This window comes from Parasteatoda tepidariorum, chromosome 1 (genome assembly GCF_043381705.1).
Source record: "Parasteatoda tepidariorum isolate YZ-2023 chromosome 1, CAS_Ptep_4.0, whole genome shotgun sequence".
Classification (NCBI taxonomy): domain Eukaryota; kingdom Metazoa; phylum Arthropoda; class Arachnida; order Araneae; family Theridiidae; genus Parasteatoda; species Parasteatoda tepidariorum.
The window spans coordinates 50,055,782-50,069,082 of NC_092204.1; the positions used below are offsets into that span (position 1 = coordinate 50,055,782).

The 13,301-nt window shown below is 26.6% G+C and overlaps 1 protein-coding gene across 1 annotated transcript in view; it reads left to right on the top strand.

Annotated features, from left to right (window-relative positions):
* The window catches only part of LOC107438727 (phosphatidylinositol-3,5-bisphosphate 3-phosphatase MTMR14), a 28,124-nt gene extending 15,652 nt beyond the window's left edge, over positions 1 to 12,472 (top strand). Inside the window, exons 8-19 of the mRNA XM_043047317.2 lie at positions 57 to 130; positions 243 to 313; positions 1,451 to 1,528; positions 1,926 to 1,989; positions 3,845 to 4,007; positions 5,843 to 5,879; positions 5,988 to 6,052; positions 8,897 to 8,949; positions 9,037 to 9,211; positions 10,732 to 10,908; positions 11,079 to 11,174; positions 11,719 to 12,472. Coding sequence (XP_042903251.1) covers positions 57 to 130; positions 243 to 313; positions 1,451 to 1,528; positions 1,926 to 1,989; positions 3,845 to 4,007; positions 5,843 to 5,879; positions 5,988 to 6,052; positions 8,897 to 8,949; positions 9,037 to 9,211; positions 10,732 to 10,908; positions 11,079 to 11,174; positions 11,719 to 11,893 — 1,228 coding nt within the window. The 3' untranslated portion in view covers positions 11,894 to 12,472. The remainder of the gene's footprint in view (positions 1 to 56; positions 131 to 242; positions 314 to 1,450; positions 1,529 to 1,925; positions 1,990 to 3,844; positions 4,008 to 5,842; positions 5,880 to 5,987; positions 6,053 to 8,896; positions 8,950 to 9,036; positions 9,212 to 10,731; positions 10,909 to 11,078; positions 11,175 to 11,718) is intronic.
* Positions 12,473 to 13,301: the final 829 nt, after the last annotated feature.

Consider the following 13,301-nt stretch of genomic DNA (forward strand, 5'->3'; position numbering starts at 1 on the left):
GATTTTTTTTTGGCGCTTTGTATATATAAGTAATCAGTTCCAATTTAACTTTATAGAGTAAGCTCTTCTGAGAAGATAGACAAAGAAAATAGATACTGTGATTTCAAAATTATTCAGCTGCCATATCCAGGTTAGGATAAATTATTATCATTATATTCATTTTATTTTCATTAATACACTAAATAAGTGATTGAATTTATTTATTTCATTTAAAAATTATTTAAGTTTATTTGTATCTACAGGCTGTGAATTCTTCAAGAAATTCAAAGACAGTAATTATGTAGCTGAAGGTCTAATGTTTGACTGGGAACAAGTAAGTTAAACATATTTTTGTATTATTTATTTTAGTGTTAAAATTATTTTCAGTGTTCAAAATTCTTTATGCATATCCTGTTAAAAGAAATGTTTTATCTAAATCATGGAAAAAAATTTTGACGAAGAAATAAACAAAAAACCTGAACAGTTTTTTGACATGGCAACATTGGCTTAGTATAGGTTTTATTTTAAGTGTGAAAATATAAAACAAACTGAAATATTTTCAGTTTGCATGTTTCTGATGGAAAAGAAAAAACCAGTTTATATGACACTGTATTATTCAGTATTTATTTCAAGACAGTGATACATAAAAGTAGTTTCCTTTTCTATTTTATTTCATTTGTATATTTTGTAATCTGAACAGAACACATCTCCATACATCATATTTGTAATAAAAATATTAATAAAATATTTTTTAATATTTTATTATTTTAATATAGTACTGTAAAATCACAATTTTTTGATGGTGTTTATCAGGAATTTAAGTTAAACAACCAAAATTAAAAATAGTTATTTCTTTTTAAATTTAATTTTTTTGTGCTTTATTTTTGATAACTGTTTTTTTTAAACTGGACTTACGTTTCTTCCTACTATTTGAATTTTAAAAAAACCTACATACATTTCATATTAATTTAGAAAATTACTGTATTCTTTTAGTGCTAATGTTACTAGATTTTTAATGCTTTATTTTTATTATGGCATTGGCTTTACATTTTTAATTTCCTATAGTTTTTTGAATTGTTTATTAGCGAATTAACATAGATAACAGTTACAATTGTTTAGGATTCAATCTTTTTTTCCCGACTTATAATAAGTTATAATAAAATAATTATATACAGTACAGCACCCGTTATCCGGAAATCAGAAAACCGGAAAACCATTCATCGTTTTTTCTTCTTTTTAAGATTATTTCTTAACATATTTTTTTTAGTTGGGTTTAACAATAAAAAAAACGGCTTTTTGTAGCGATTCAGTAAACCGGAAAAATCAGTTATCCGGAATAGCGATGGTCCCGATCGTTCCGGATAATCGGTTCCCTACTGTACTTTTATTACTTTAGAATTTCGTAAAAATTAAATTAGTGAATAAATAATATTTAATAAACTAATTATTTTTATTGCTCTTTTGTTAATAGAATTATGTAGATTCATCATTGACTTTACCCTCTGATTCAATTGCTTCTACTTTGGGTGTTCACTGGTCAAATTACAAAGTTAGTATGATTTATTTATTTAATTATCTATTTTATGCAATTTATTTTAAATCTATCTAACTTTGCATAATGTATTCAAAAGTTATAATGCAAGTTTAGTAAGGTATATATTATATGTTGAAATTGCAGAGTTTCTCCTCTTCTTCAAAAAAGGAAAAAAGGCTTAAAAATCAATGTTTTAACAAAACACTTCTAAATAGTCCTAAAACAGTTTTTTCTTGAATATTTTTATAACTTTCAAATTCATTTTAATAACTCTAAAGTTTTCTCTTTACTTTGAAACATTTTACTTGATTAATTCAAAGCTTTAGTGTTAACTTGGCAAAATTCGATTAATATTGCCTCCTTTAAATATTTAAGTAAAATTAATTTTCATTTTCCTATCTTTTTCTTTCAGATGTGGGATCTTGTTAAATTAACCCAGAATTACTTAAAATTACTTGTGACGTATATCACAGAAGGTAAGTTCAATAATTTTTTTGAGTGAAATATTTGGTAGTATTTAATTTAACAGTTTGATGGTATTAAGCTGTATAAAATTTTTCTATTTTTCTTAAAATGCTTTTTAACCATTCTTTTAATTGTTCAAGTACCTTAAATTTTTTTTTGTATTTTTATTTATTATTACTATTAGATGTCATCTTAGAAAATTATTTACCTTTTAGTATAAAAATGCAAAAATAAAAGCAAAACTTTTCGCTACTTTGAACAAAGTCTCTTTTAGTTTTGTAAACAAGTAAGATCAGTGTTTAGACGCAGATTGAAGAGGAATTCACGACTCACACTTTTATGTTCTTCATTTTGTGTATAAACACAATAATTTTCATTCAGAGTTTAGAAATGCAACAAATACTAAATATTAGATTAAAACTACTATTAATTACTTGATATAACCAAAGAACTTTTTAAGATCAATCATTCAGTTGCACGACATTATTTTTGAGTTAATTAAGCATATTAAATAATTCAAAAGTGAAGTATAAAAGTAATTACATTTGAAAAAATATATTAATTATATTTATAAAGTTTCTTTTCTCTTCAATATTTCACTACCATTAAAGTTATTGAAAGATTGTTTTGATGGTTTTTAGTTTAGTCAAGGAAAATGCCATTCTTGATACCTATTTATAGTACTGAAATACTTGAAGTACTTATAAGAAGATTTTTTAGTACTGTCTTTTATTTATTTATTCCTACTTTTTTTTGGTTTGTCTAAAACTTTTTTATTTTTGCTTTTTAAATTTTATACAATATTATATTCCAGTACAAAGATAATTAATTTTCATATATATTTTATCAGTTGTAACTATATTTAGAGGACACTATACCACAGGAGAAATTTTTCATGATAAATTCTGCTTCAAATCAATTGGTATTTTAAAATGTAAAGATTAGAGGAAAATTTGTTCAAGGAAACCTAGAGTATACCATGAAATTTCAAATGCTGAAAAGAAGTTTTCAAGATACCAAAACGCACACCAATTATTGCTGAATTTTTTTTCTCCACTGTATAATTATGATAAATTCTTGCATAATTTGTTAGGATTTTGATGCTTAGAAACTTTTTTTTCAGTATTTGAAACTTCTGGTTTATCCTAGGTTTATCTGAACTCACCTTTTTTTAAAGTTTTAAATAATTTATGTCTGGGATAGAAAATTTGCCATAAAGAGCTTCTCCCACAGTCTAGTGTCCTGTTAATGTGCCACTGTGACAACTAATTCTTGAAAGGAAGAACTTTAAATTCTAAATATACAGCAAAAGGTTAATACAAGTTTAACATGTGTCCCAAAAATAATAATTTAAATATTCAGAGAAAAATAATTTCTTTAGCAATTTGTAAGAATCATGGTTGTGAAGTTTTTAATTACTTTATTTGTTGTAAATATATTTTCTTCTGTGTAAAATTTATGTTTCTCGTTAGAAGGGTTTATTATTCAAAAATTATTTTAATTATTAGGTACCTCAAGCATACTCATTCATTGTATATCTGGATGGGATCGTACACCCCTCTTCATTTCATTATTGCGCTTAACGTTGTGGGCTGATGGTCGTATTCACACAAGTCTTTCTCCTGTTGAAATGGCTTATTTAACTCTAGCTTACGATTGGTACTTGTTTGGGTATGTTTGCTTAATGTGCTTATTTATTATTGCTAAATAATTTGTTTTTTAATTTATTTGCTTTTCTNTTGTAAGCATCATGGTTGTGAAGTTTTTAATTAATTTATTTGTTTTAAATACATTTTCTTCTGTGTGAAATTTATAAATGTTTCTCATTAGAAGGGTTTATTATTCAAAAATTATTTTAATTATTAGGTACCTCAAGCATTCTTATTCATTGTATATCTGGATGGGATCGTACACCCCTCTTCATTTCATTATTGCGCTTAACGTTGTGGGCTGATGGTCGTATTCACACAAGTCTTTCTCCTGTTGAAATGGCTTATTTAACTCTAGCTTACGATTGGTACTTGTTTGGGTATGTTTGCTTAATGTGTTTATTTATTATTGATAAATAATTTGTTTTTTAATTTATTTGCTTTTCTGTCAATAGACATTTTTTTTTTTTGTACTATCAGAAATTCTGGCATTACTTTAAATAAAATTTATTCACTTTCATACACTCTATGCCTTTTTGTGCATATTGTTTCTATACGTTAGATTGAAGCATTGTTGTGTTGCTTAATTTTCAAAGCATTGTTGAATTGCTTAATTTTCAAAGCATTTTTTTTATGATACAGCAAATGCAGTTTCTCTAAAAACAAAAATATGTAGCACACTGCTGAAATCAGATTGAAAACTTATGCATTTTTTAATTAATGTTAGCGTTATTTAGTTAATATTGTTTATTTAATGCATTTAATGATTAGCTGTGTTTAACAGGTTTTGAGGCAATTAGAAATTTGTTTTAAGCAGTTTATATTGTAGGTATTTACCGTAGATCAGTGTGTAAGTTGACCCTTATTTTTGACTACAAGATTGCAAACTTCTAGTATGTCGGTAGTATAAGTCGACTACTGTTGGTAAGCCTATTATTTTTCCCATAAACGTTGTGTGTCAAAGTTTATGTGATAAATTATGCTAGACGAGTTGCAAAATATTATTTTTAAAAAATGTAAAAATTGGGGAATTTTGAGTCTTTTGGAGGGGGGACGGCTGAAGAAAAAAAANTTTTGAGTCTTTTGGAGGGGGGGGGGCTGAAGAAAAAAAAGGAGTATTTCTAGAGTATTATTTTGGACTATTTCTGAGGAGAAAGTCGAATCCATCACAGAGTGAGATCCATTTGACGACACTGCTAGTGTTAATGAATCTGGCACAAATAATGTTCTGAATCTTTAAATTTGTAACTTTATTGTATGTTTAAAAAGCTTTTATAGTGTTATATTTTTTGAAATACTCAAGAATAAATTAACTTTTCTTGTTCATAAATTTTTTTCTGAACGTAATATAAAATATAGTTTTTGAGAAACCTGAAGAAAATGCAGAATTAATTGTATATAACATATTAAAAATAGTTTTTGAAAGGGGTAATTTGTAATGGTAGACTGATAGTCACTCATATCTGTCTTATTGACTACGGTGCATCAATACTTCACTATCAATGAATTTCAAACTTTTTTTCTCCAGTGTATGAGTTGATACCCTGATTTTCGTAAAATTTTGAGGGTCTGAAAAGTAGACTTGTACTCTGTTGTATACGGTACATCAGTTTGAAATTTATTTTGAAGTTCTTTTATTTAAAATGATTTTGCTAGCAGGGTTAAAGTTAAACAACAATTTAATTTTATGAATATGTATTCATTTACTTTGAGCGTAGTTAGCTCTTAATTGAATTAATTAATTTTTGAGCTATTTTTCATTGTAAATCTTAGACCTGTTTCTAGGAATTGAAATGAGCTGTTAGTTATATAATTTTTGTTTATTTTGAAATCTCTTCATGAAACGCAGTGTGATAAAAAGTTGCGTTCTAAATTTCTTGATAGTTTGCTTTAACTATTAATGTGTTAAATAAAATTTAAATGTATTGTGTTAAATAAAATGTAAAAAATTAGACTAAATTTTTAATTTTCAAAATTGTTTATTGTAAATTATAAACATATTGTGCATCAGCTCAATATTGAATTGAATCATTAAAATTCTTTAAGATTTCCTTTGTTATATCATATTCTTTAAGTTAATTTTGCAATAGCTCCTAAAAATTGCAGAAAGCATATAAATGTTATTCCTTCTGTTTCTTAAATTGATATTTGGTTATTGATAGTCTGTTTATAAATACTTTTATTTTTGTTTAAATTTCTAATTTGGGTTTTACAGCCATGATCTTCCTTCAAGGCTCAAAGTTGGTGAAGAGGTTAGTATTTTTATTTCTAACCCTAGTTTGAAGTTATAATTTTATTCATATTTTTCTCTTTTCTTATAATTTAGAATGTGTTATTTATTGGACTTATTTTTTCTGCAGATTTTGTTCTTTTGCTTTGAGTTCTTGAAGTTCATTACATCAGAGGAGTTCTCTTCAAAGAAAAGGTGTGTTTATAAATTGAAGATAAATTTATAAATAACAGGAGAAATCTTTTAAATTTTATATTCATATTATTTTATTATTTTCATGCCTTATCCAGGGTGCATAGCATTTTTTAAAAGCCCTTAAAAGGGCTTTTTTTTAATTCAGTGTTTGTAAAAAGTGATTAGTTTACTATCTTTTAAAAAGAGATTTTTTCTTTGCCATATCAATTGTCGTTCTAAATTACAAAAAATGCAGGATTTTCACAATTTTCTCTGCAATATTTATCAGAAACTAGTTATTTTATCATGATTATGTAAACTGTTTGAAAATGTTTTTCAATTTTTATGAATTTTATATTTATAAATTAAGAACTTTAAACGGTAGACAAAAATAATTTTTATAACTGCACAGATCCTAATTATGAATTTTTTTTTGAAAATAGATTAAAATTATTTTTTGAGTGCTTAAAAAGTATTTAGAAGGTGCTTATTTTTTGTTAAAAAAATTTGGCTAAGTACCCAGTTATTTTAACTGACCGTATTGTAGTTTAGACTTAGAGGTTGGGCAGCTCCAACGAGCAGGGCACATCGACCAGAGGTCTATTGTACCCAAACCCTAAATCATGATTTGCACGAAAGCCCTTTAGCTGAAATAAAATTCAGCAAACACCTTACAGGAACATCTTGCAGTTCCCAAGCATTGACGCAATGCTGCCCTAAATGCTGAAATCTTTGAGTAGAATAGACCTCACAATCACAGAATATGTGTCGTGATGTCTCCTCTTCAGGATGACAACCTCGACAAAGTGAATTGGATTCTATTCCCATTATGTATAGGTGTCTCCTGAGGATGCAGTGTCCAGTAAGAAGACCAATGATCTTCCTTAAGCTGTTTCTATTAAGCTTTAAAAGCTCCTTTTGATGTACACTTGGACAGTCACGATGTATTGTAGTTTAAGTTCATTCTGAAACTGAACCAATTTTCAATTGTTATTTTAACATTAAAAAAAAATTATTTTTAGCATAATTACCAGATTATTTAGAAAAACTAAAACTTATTGTTTGAAATATCACATTGTTAATTTAAACATCACATTCATATTTTTTTATAGAGTTAACCTTAAGATTTATTTAATTGCTTTGTAAGAGTTTTGGATATCCAATTTAAAAATTGATTAGAAATTTCATTTTTGTTTCATATGTTTCTTTGTCCTTTTCTAATTTTTGTTTTTTATTTGGGCATAATTATCAACACTGTTTTAATGCAAATTATTTTCACAATGCAGCTGTATTTGGCTCTTTCTATATAAAATTGTAATTTTGTATTTCATGTGCCCTAGTTGTCCTTTTTTCTATTTTGCCCTTTTCCTTTGTTAGACTTAGTTTATAACGCCCTTTTATTCTAGTGATGCACAGAGATGGGAACAAGGAGGTAATGGCTTCAGGGTTGAGACTGAAGCCGGGCACCTAATCTAAGACTCGGAGAAATAAAACTTTAAATTTCATAACTGTTTTGATTATGAAATTAATTTTTTTGAAATAATAAATAGTTAGTTCAATAAAAATATTTTATGGGGAATATGTGATTTTAAAACATATTTAAGTATGAAGTTTAGAGTGGTTAAATTAAGTGAAATATCACCAATGAAATTTAATATTGTTTATGTTAAAGGAAAATTTTTTTTTTTGAAATAATACTTTTTCACTAAGTCAGGGTGCATAGTGCTTTTGAAAAGTGCTTAAAGGTGCTTATTTTCGATTTTTGTTTTTAAAAGCCCTTAAAGGTGCTTTTTTCTTTGGGTGTTTTTAAAATGTGCTTAATTTTCCCTTTTTCAAAATTAAAATTTTCCTTTACCATGTTGATTTTCACTGCGAATTATGCAAAAAGACACAGTTCATATTGTTCTATTCAATATTTTCACAATTAATTCAACCCCCATCTATTTCAGCTTATTGTCAGTCCGTAGCACATGAAAACTCCATTCGTTTTACATGATTTAAAATTTCATGATTTTTGACAATGCCAAAATAATTTTTTTTGACAACATAATAAAACTGTCAATTATCAAAAACTTTCCAACCCTGCCTAATTGTATTTTTTAAAGTGCTTAAAAATATTTTTGGAGTGCTTGAAAAGTGCTTAAAAGGTGCTTATTTTTTGTTGAATAATTTGGCTATGCACCCTGTAAATGTTTTTTCCCTCTTGTGTCTACATAAAATATGGTTTTAAATTATTATGAATTACATATTTTTTCAATGATTTTAGTATGCTTTAGTGAAATAGGATATTCCAGTGATATTACTCTTCACTAAGTACATTTGATTGAGGTGCTTCCTCTTTAATTTGCACATCGTTTGTGTCATTCAATTTCCCATTTAATAATTCATAAGACTTCATTTCTATTTCAATTTAAAGCAAATATTCCTCATTCAAGCCTTCATCCACAGTCTCAATACATTTTTAAAATACCAAGTTTAAAAAATTCCAAGTTAACTATTTATTTTTGTTTCAAAGTTTGTTTTAAAATTTTTTATTGAGATTGTGAGACTAAAGTAATAGTGGCATGAGTGTGATATGATCCTACCACCAAGAAATGTATTAAATTTCACAAATATGAAGCACTTGTAATCAAAAAGCTAGGTCCTACGTACATATACCTGACAGTTTAAAAAATATTTTTAAATATTCAATTTCAGATATCTGGTTCAGTTTTATTATTAAAGCATCTGTGAGAATAAATGTTCCATTAATTCAAATAATATCTCTTAAAAATTGTTTAATAGATTTTTCTATATGCTTAAGTGTTATTTTATAATTGATAATTAAGTAATTAATGCTTATATGTAGTTAATATTTTATTTTAGGAATCGTAAAATAAGTAGTAATTGTACAGATCCTCCTTTGGATATACTGATTGGTAAGACCCTTGATTATTTAAATTATGTCTGTTAATTAATGTCATAACAATTTTGATAAATTGTTTCTTATGTTTATGTTTTATTAGAAGAAGAACTGCCTGAGCAATCCTCATTAAAAACTTGTGGTAGTGATTCAAGCTTTCAGAAGTTTGAAAATGGAACTTCCAGTATTTTCTATACAAGTTTAGAGGGATATCCTAATTCATTGTTTTATTCCTCAGTTGATTCAGGTGATGAGTCATCTGACAGCTTCAAAAGTGTGTAAGTATTTATTTTACTTATTTGTTTTTTTAGACTGAAAAGTTGGTTCTTTTGGTGTAGTTTAATTCAAGATTGGAATAATTTCAATCACTTGGTTTAAATAAATTGCAGTTTTTTAAGAATAATATTGATTTAAACAAATTGATAATTTCAAAATAAATTATTAAATCGAAAATATTTTCTTTAAAATAATATTTATAAATATACTCTTTAGGTTGTGATTTTTGTAAGGTTTAATTTAATTGATAATGAAGGTTTTTATTCAATGTAATAATGAAAGGAGGATGTATGATGTATGTATTACTAATAAATAAATAAAAAAAAAGATTGACTAAAAGTTCTTAATGTGAATAAGAGTGGTGTGAAACTTTTGAATTATAGTTTTCCATTACCTGCATGTAAAATAAATAGCTACTAATAAGCATATTTCAATTTTACCCATTTTCTTTTATGTTTATTTAAATAAAAGAGATTTGATTTATTGTTGTTCATTTACATCGCACTAGAGCTGCACAATGGGCTATTGTCGACGGTCCGGGAAACATCTATGAGGATGATCCGAAGACATGCCATCACAATTTTGATCCTCTGCAGAGGGGATGGCACCCCCGCTTCGGTAGCCTGACGACCTGCACGCGAAGTAGAGTACTTTACGACAGAACAGTTTGACGAGGACCAATACCGCACACCCTCAGTCTCTACGCAGATTGACCCAAGTGGTCACTCCCCCCGCACACTGACCACAGCCAGTGATGCTTGGATTCGGTGATCTGCTGGGGTCTTATTGATCAGTCCACTGCGAGACAAAAAAAAGAGATTTGAAAACTTATTAAATGTGTTAGTATGTATCAATAATGAAGAAAGATTCATTCTTAATATTTTTTGGATGTTTGGCTTGAACAAAAATAACTATAATTTTATTTATTTTGAGATTACCTTGTTATAATTAAATAATAATTTTACACATTTTAGTTAGAAATATTAACTATTTTTGCTGTATTAATGTTTTTAAATAATATTAAGATTTATTAATACATTTTATCTGATGACTTGGGTGGTAAATATAAAAAAATCTAATTTAAACCAAATAAAAAATTTTATTTTATTTTTTTTCAATAAAAATCGTGACTTTTGCCAACCCTGGTCCTAAAATGTAATTAAGGAGCAACTTTATATCATCTTTGTACAATCTTATTGGTTTTTATTACAGTATAAATATTAAAAACTTAAATTTTAAAATCAGATATTTTAAGTATGATTCATTTTGTGCTGTACAATAAGGAAAAAATTGAATGATTTCAAAGTATTTTTGATATCAATGAATAAGAAACCTCATAATCTGACAAGTGATGTTTTGGGCATGCAGAATTTTTAGATTCAAATGTGCCTCTAAATTTGCCCAGGTTTACAGAAATTTTATTTTCTGAGATAGCATATTTAAACTTGGATAAAAACATATTCTCTTGTCTAAAAAAATTATGAAAGGAATTTTTTAATTGTACTGCTATCTTATTTTTCAGGAGATCAAATTCTCAAAATGATTCTTATTTGTCTGATAGTGAGATTACTATAATGGCTAATAGTACTGATAGTTCTGTTAATATTAATAATAGTCATGGTAATTTGGCTCCATCTAGTAGCCCAGTTCCTGTTCCTAATTCAAGGCCAAGAATGGATAGCACGTCAAGTCTTGGCAGGTAATTGCATTTTTAACTAATTTTAAATACAAAAATTAATAATAGTAATTGATAATTGTTAAGTATAAAAATATTAATTTTCTTTATAATATATTTATTTACCTAACAAATTGTTAATTTTTTTTTAATATTTTGTTACAGTTGCTCATCTTATATTGCATTTTTTTTAGCTGGCAGTATGTATCTGGTACTGGTAGTTTATTGGGCTCTGTGACTTCTAAAGGTTCATCAGCAGAAATGAATTCAAATAGCTCTAGTTCAGGCTCGTAAGTATGATCTTTATGTTTCAATGCATACTGTTAACCTAGGTTACATATTCAAGCTTTGAACTTCCTTTAAAAAATCGCTTTTACTTTTCCATCAGTCGGAAAAGGTTAAATAATTTCTAGACTTGATAGAGGGTTAACAGATTTGATGTATTATGTTAAAATTTATTTTCATTTTATATATTATTTTGAAAACCCAGTGCCCAGTAAGTCAAGTTACCTAGATACCCCGTAGCAGAATCATGGCGACATTGTCACAGAGCAGAGTTCCTGCAGAGAGATTTTTCCTTTGGTTCTTAATTTTGTTATTCTTTTCTACAGAAATTTTCTTAAAATTTTTTTTTTTTGAATTATATTCAAAACATTCCTTTCTTGCGCATCGGAGAGGAAAGAAATGCTCGTGGTTTTCTATTCTCATTTAGAATAATGAAAAATTAAAGAATAATGAAGAGCTAGTGTTTTAAATATTTCTTCATTGTATTTTCTTGCTTCAGTTTTATGTTTAAAAAATAAGTTTTAACTTTATTCTTTGCATTTTTCTCAGGCATGCAGAAAATGGTAATGTAGCTTCCACATCCAGTGGCATGTCAAGTGCTCAAGAGAGAAATGACAAACTCATCGCTGTAAGAACTTTAATTCATCGTGCTTATAGAAAAGCTATTGAACACAAAGATACTTCTGTTGGTGAAAGGTACTATTATTTCCCTTGGCGAAGGTGACAAGATAAAGGGGTTTTATGAAAAAAAATATTACCTTGATATATGACCTTGAAAAAATATTGAAAACTTTTATACCTACTCTTTTTTTTTTCTTTCTGTCCTATCAGCAAAATAATATTGTTTTGGCAATTTATTTTCACTTGTCTGTTTTATATAGTATATTTTGTACTATTGATCATTTTTTTTTTGGTTTTTAATTATTAACACTATTGTTCATTTTTTGTGCTATTTTTTTTATTATAAAATTACTGTTATTTATGCTTTGTGTGAGTGCTTATATTTTATTATTTATATTCACAATGTATATTATGTTTTATTTTCCAGAGATTTTAAAGTTGAGCAAAAATTTTAATTTATAATATAAGTGATCAAGCTTGAAACATACACATACTCATGTTTAAGTAAATTTTCTTTTCCATCAAACGGAAATTACAATCTAAATTTAAGTAGGAGGGTTTTTACCTTGTATACATAATATTTTATAATAAAATGCATTTTCATGGTACAAAGAAAGAAAGGGTTAATTTTGAGTGTCTCAAAAACCACCTGTGAAAAACGATAATGATTACACCTACAAATGGAACGAAATTGTGAAGAGTTTTAAATGAAGCTTTACTTATTCTTCTACCATTTGGTGTTTAGATATTGAAAAAGGTTCTTGTTTAAAGAACTGAAACTATATGTTCATTTTGTATTTTCATTTTTGTTTTATTCATTGTTTTTTTTATTTTACCTCCAGAACATTTCCTCTCTTTTTTTTTTTCGTCTTGGAAGCATTATATATATATATATGTCTAATTAAAAAAAATAGCATCAAATTTGTTGAATACATGTAAATATATTAAGCAATTATAGAATTATTATTATTTTAAGCAATTACTCTTTTCAGTTCTTTTATATTGAGGTAAAAACTGAATTAATGATTGACTTATTCCTGAGTATGTTATGACTGTATATAAAATGCATTATACTGCCAAAACAAATGTATTTGTAGCTATTATGTTTATTTACCAATTTAAATTAAGTGTGTTCATTTTAAGTTAATATCATAGATTTGTGTAAACTGAAATCTAGTCTTAAAGCTTAATTTTCAACATGTATTACTTTTTGTTGGGAAGTTTAACACAACTGTAATAATTTTGTTTTTTCGTTTATGACAAATAGTCTTATATAATGTTTTTTTTTTAAATAATTAATACTCTGCAAAGATTTAGAATAATTTTTCTTTTGAATTGAAGTGGACAGTTACAGAACATGGAAATGCTGACTAAATCTCTCCTTTACATTTCTCTTAACATGATAGTTATTACAACTTATTATAAGTATAGAAATGTATGCTGAAAATGTTAACTATTTATCTCAAAGTTATATATTACATTATAATTGTATTGTAAATAATTTGTTATGG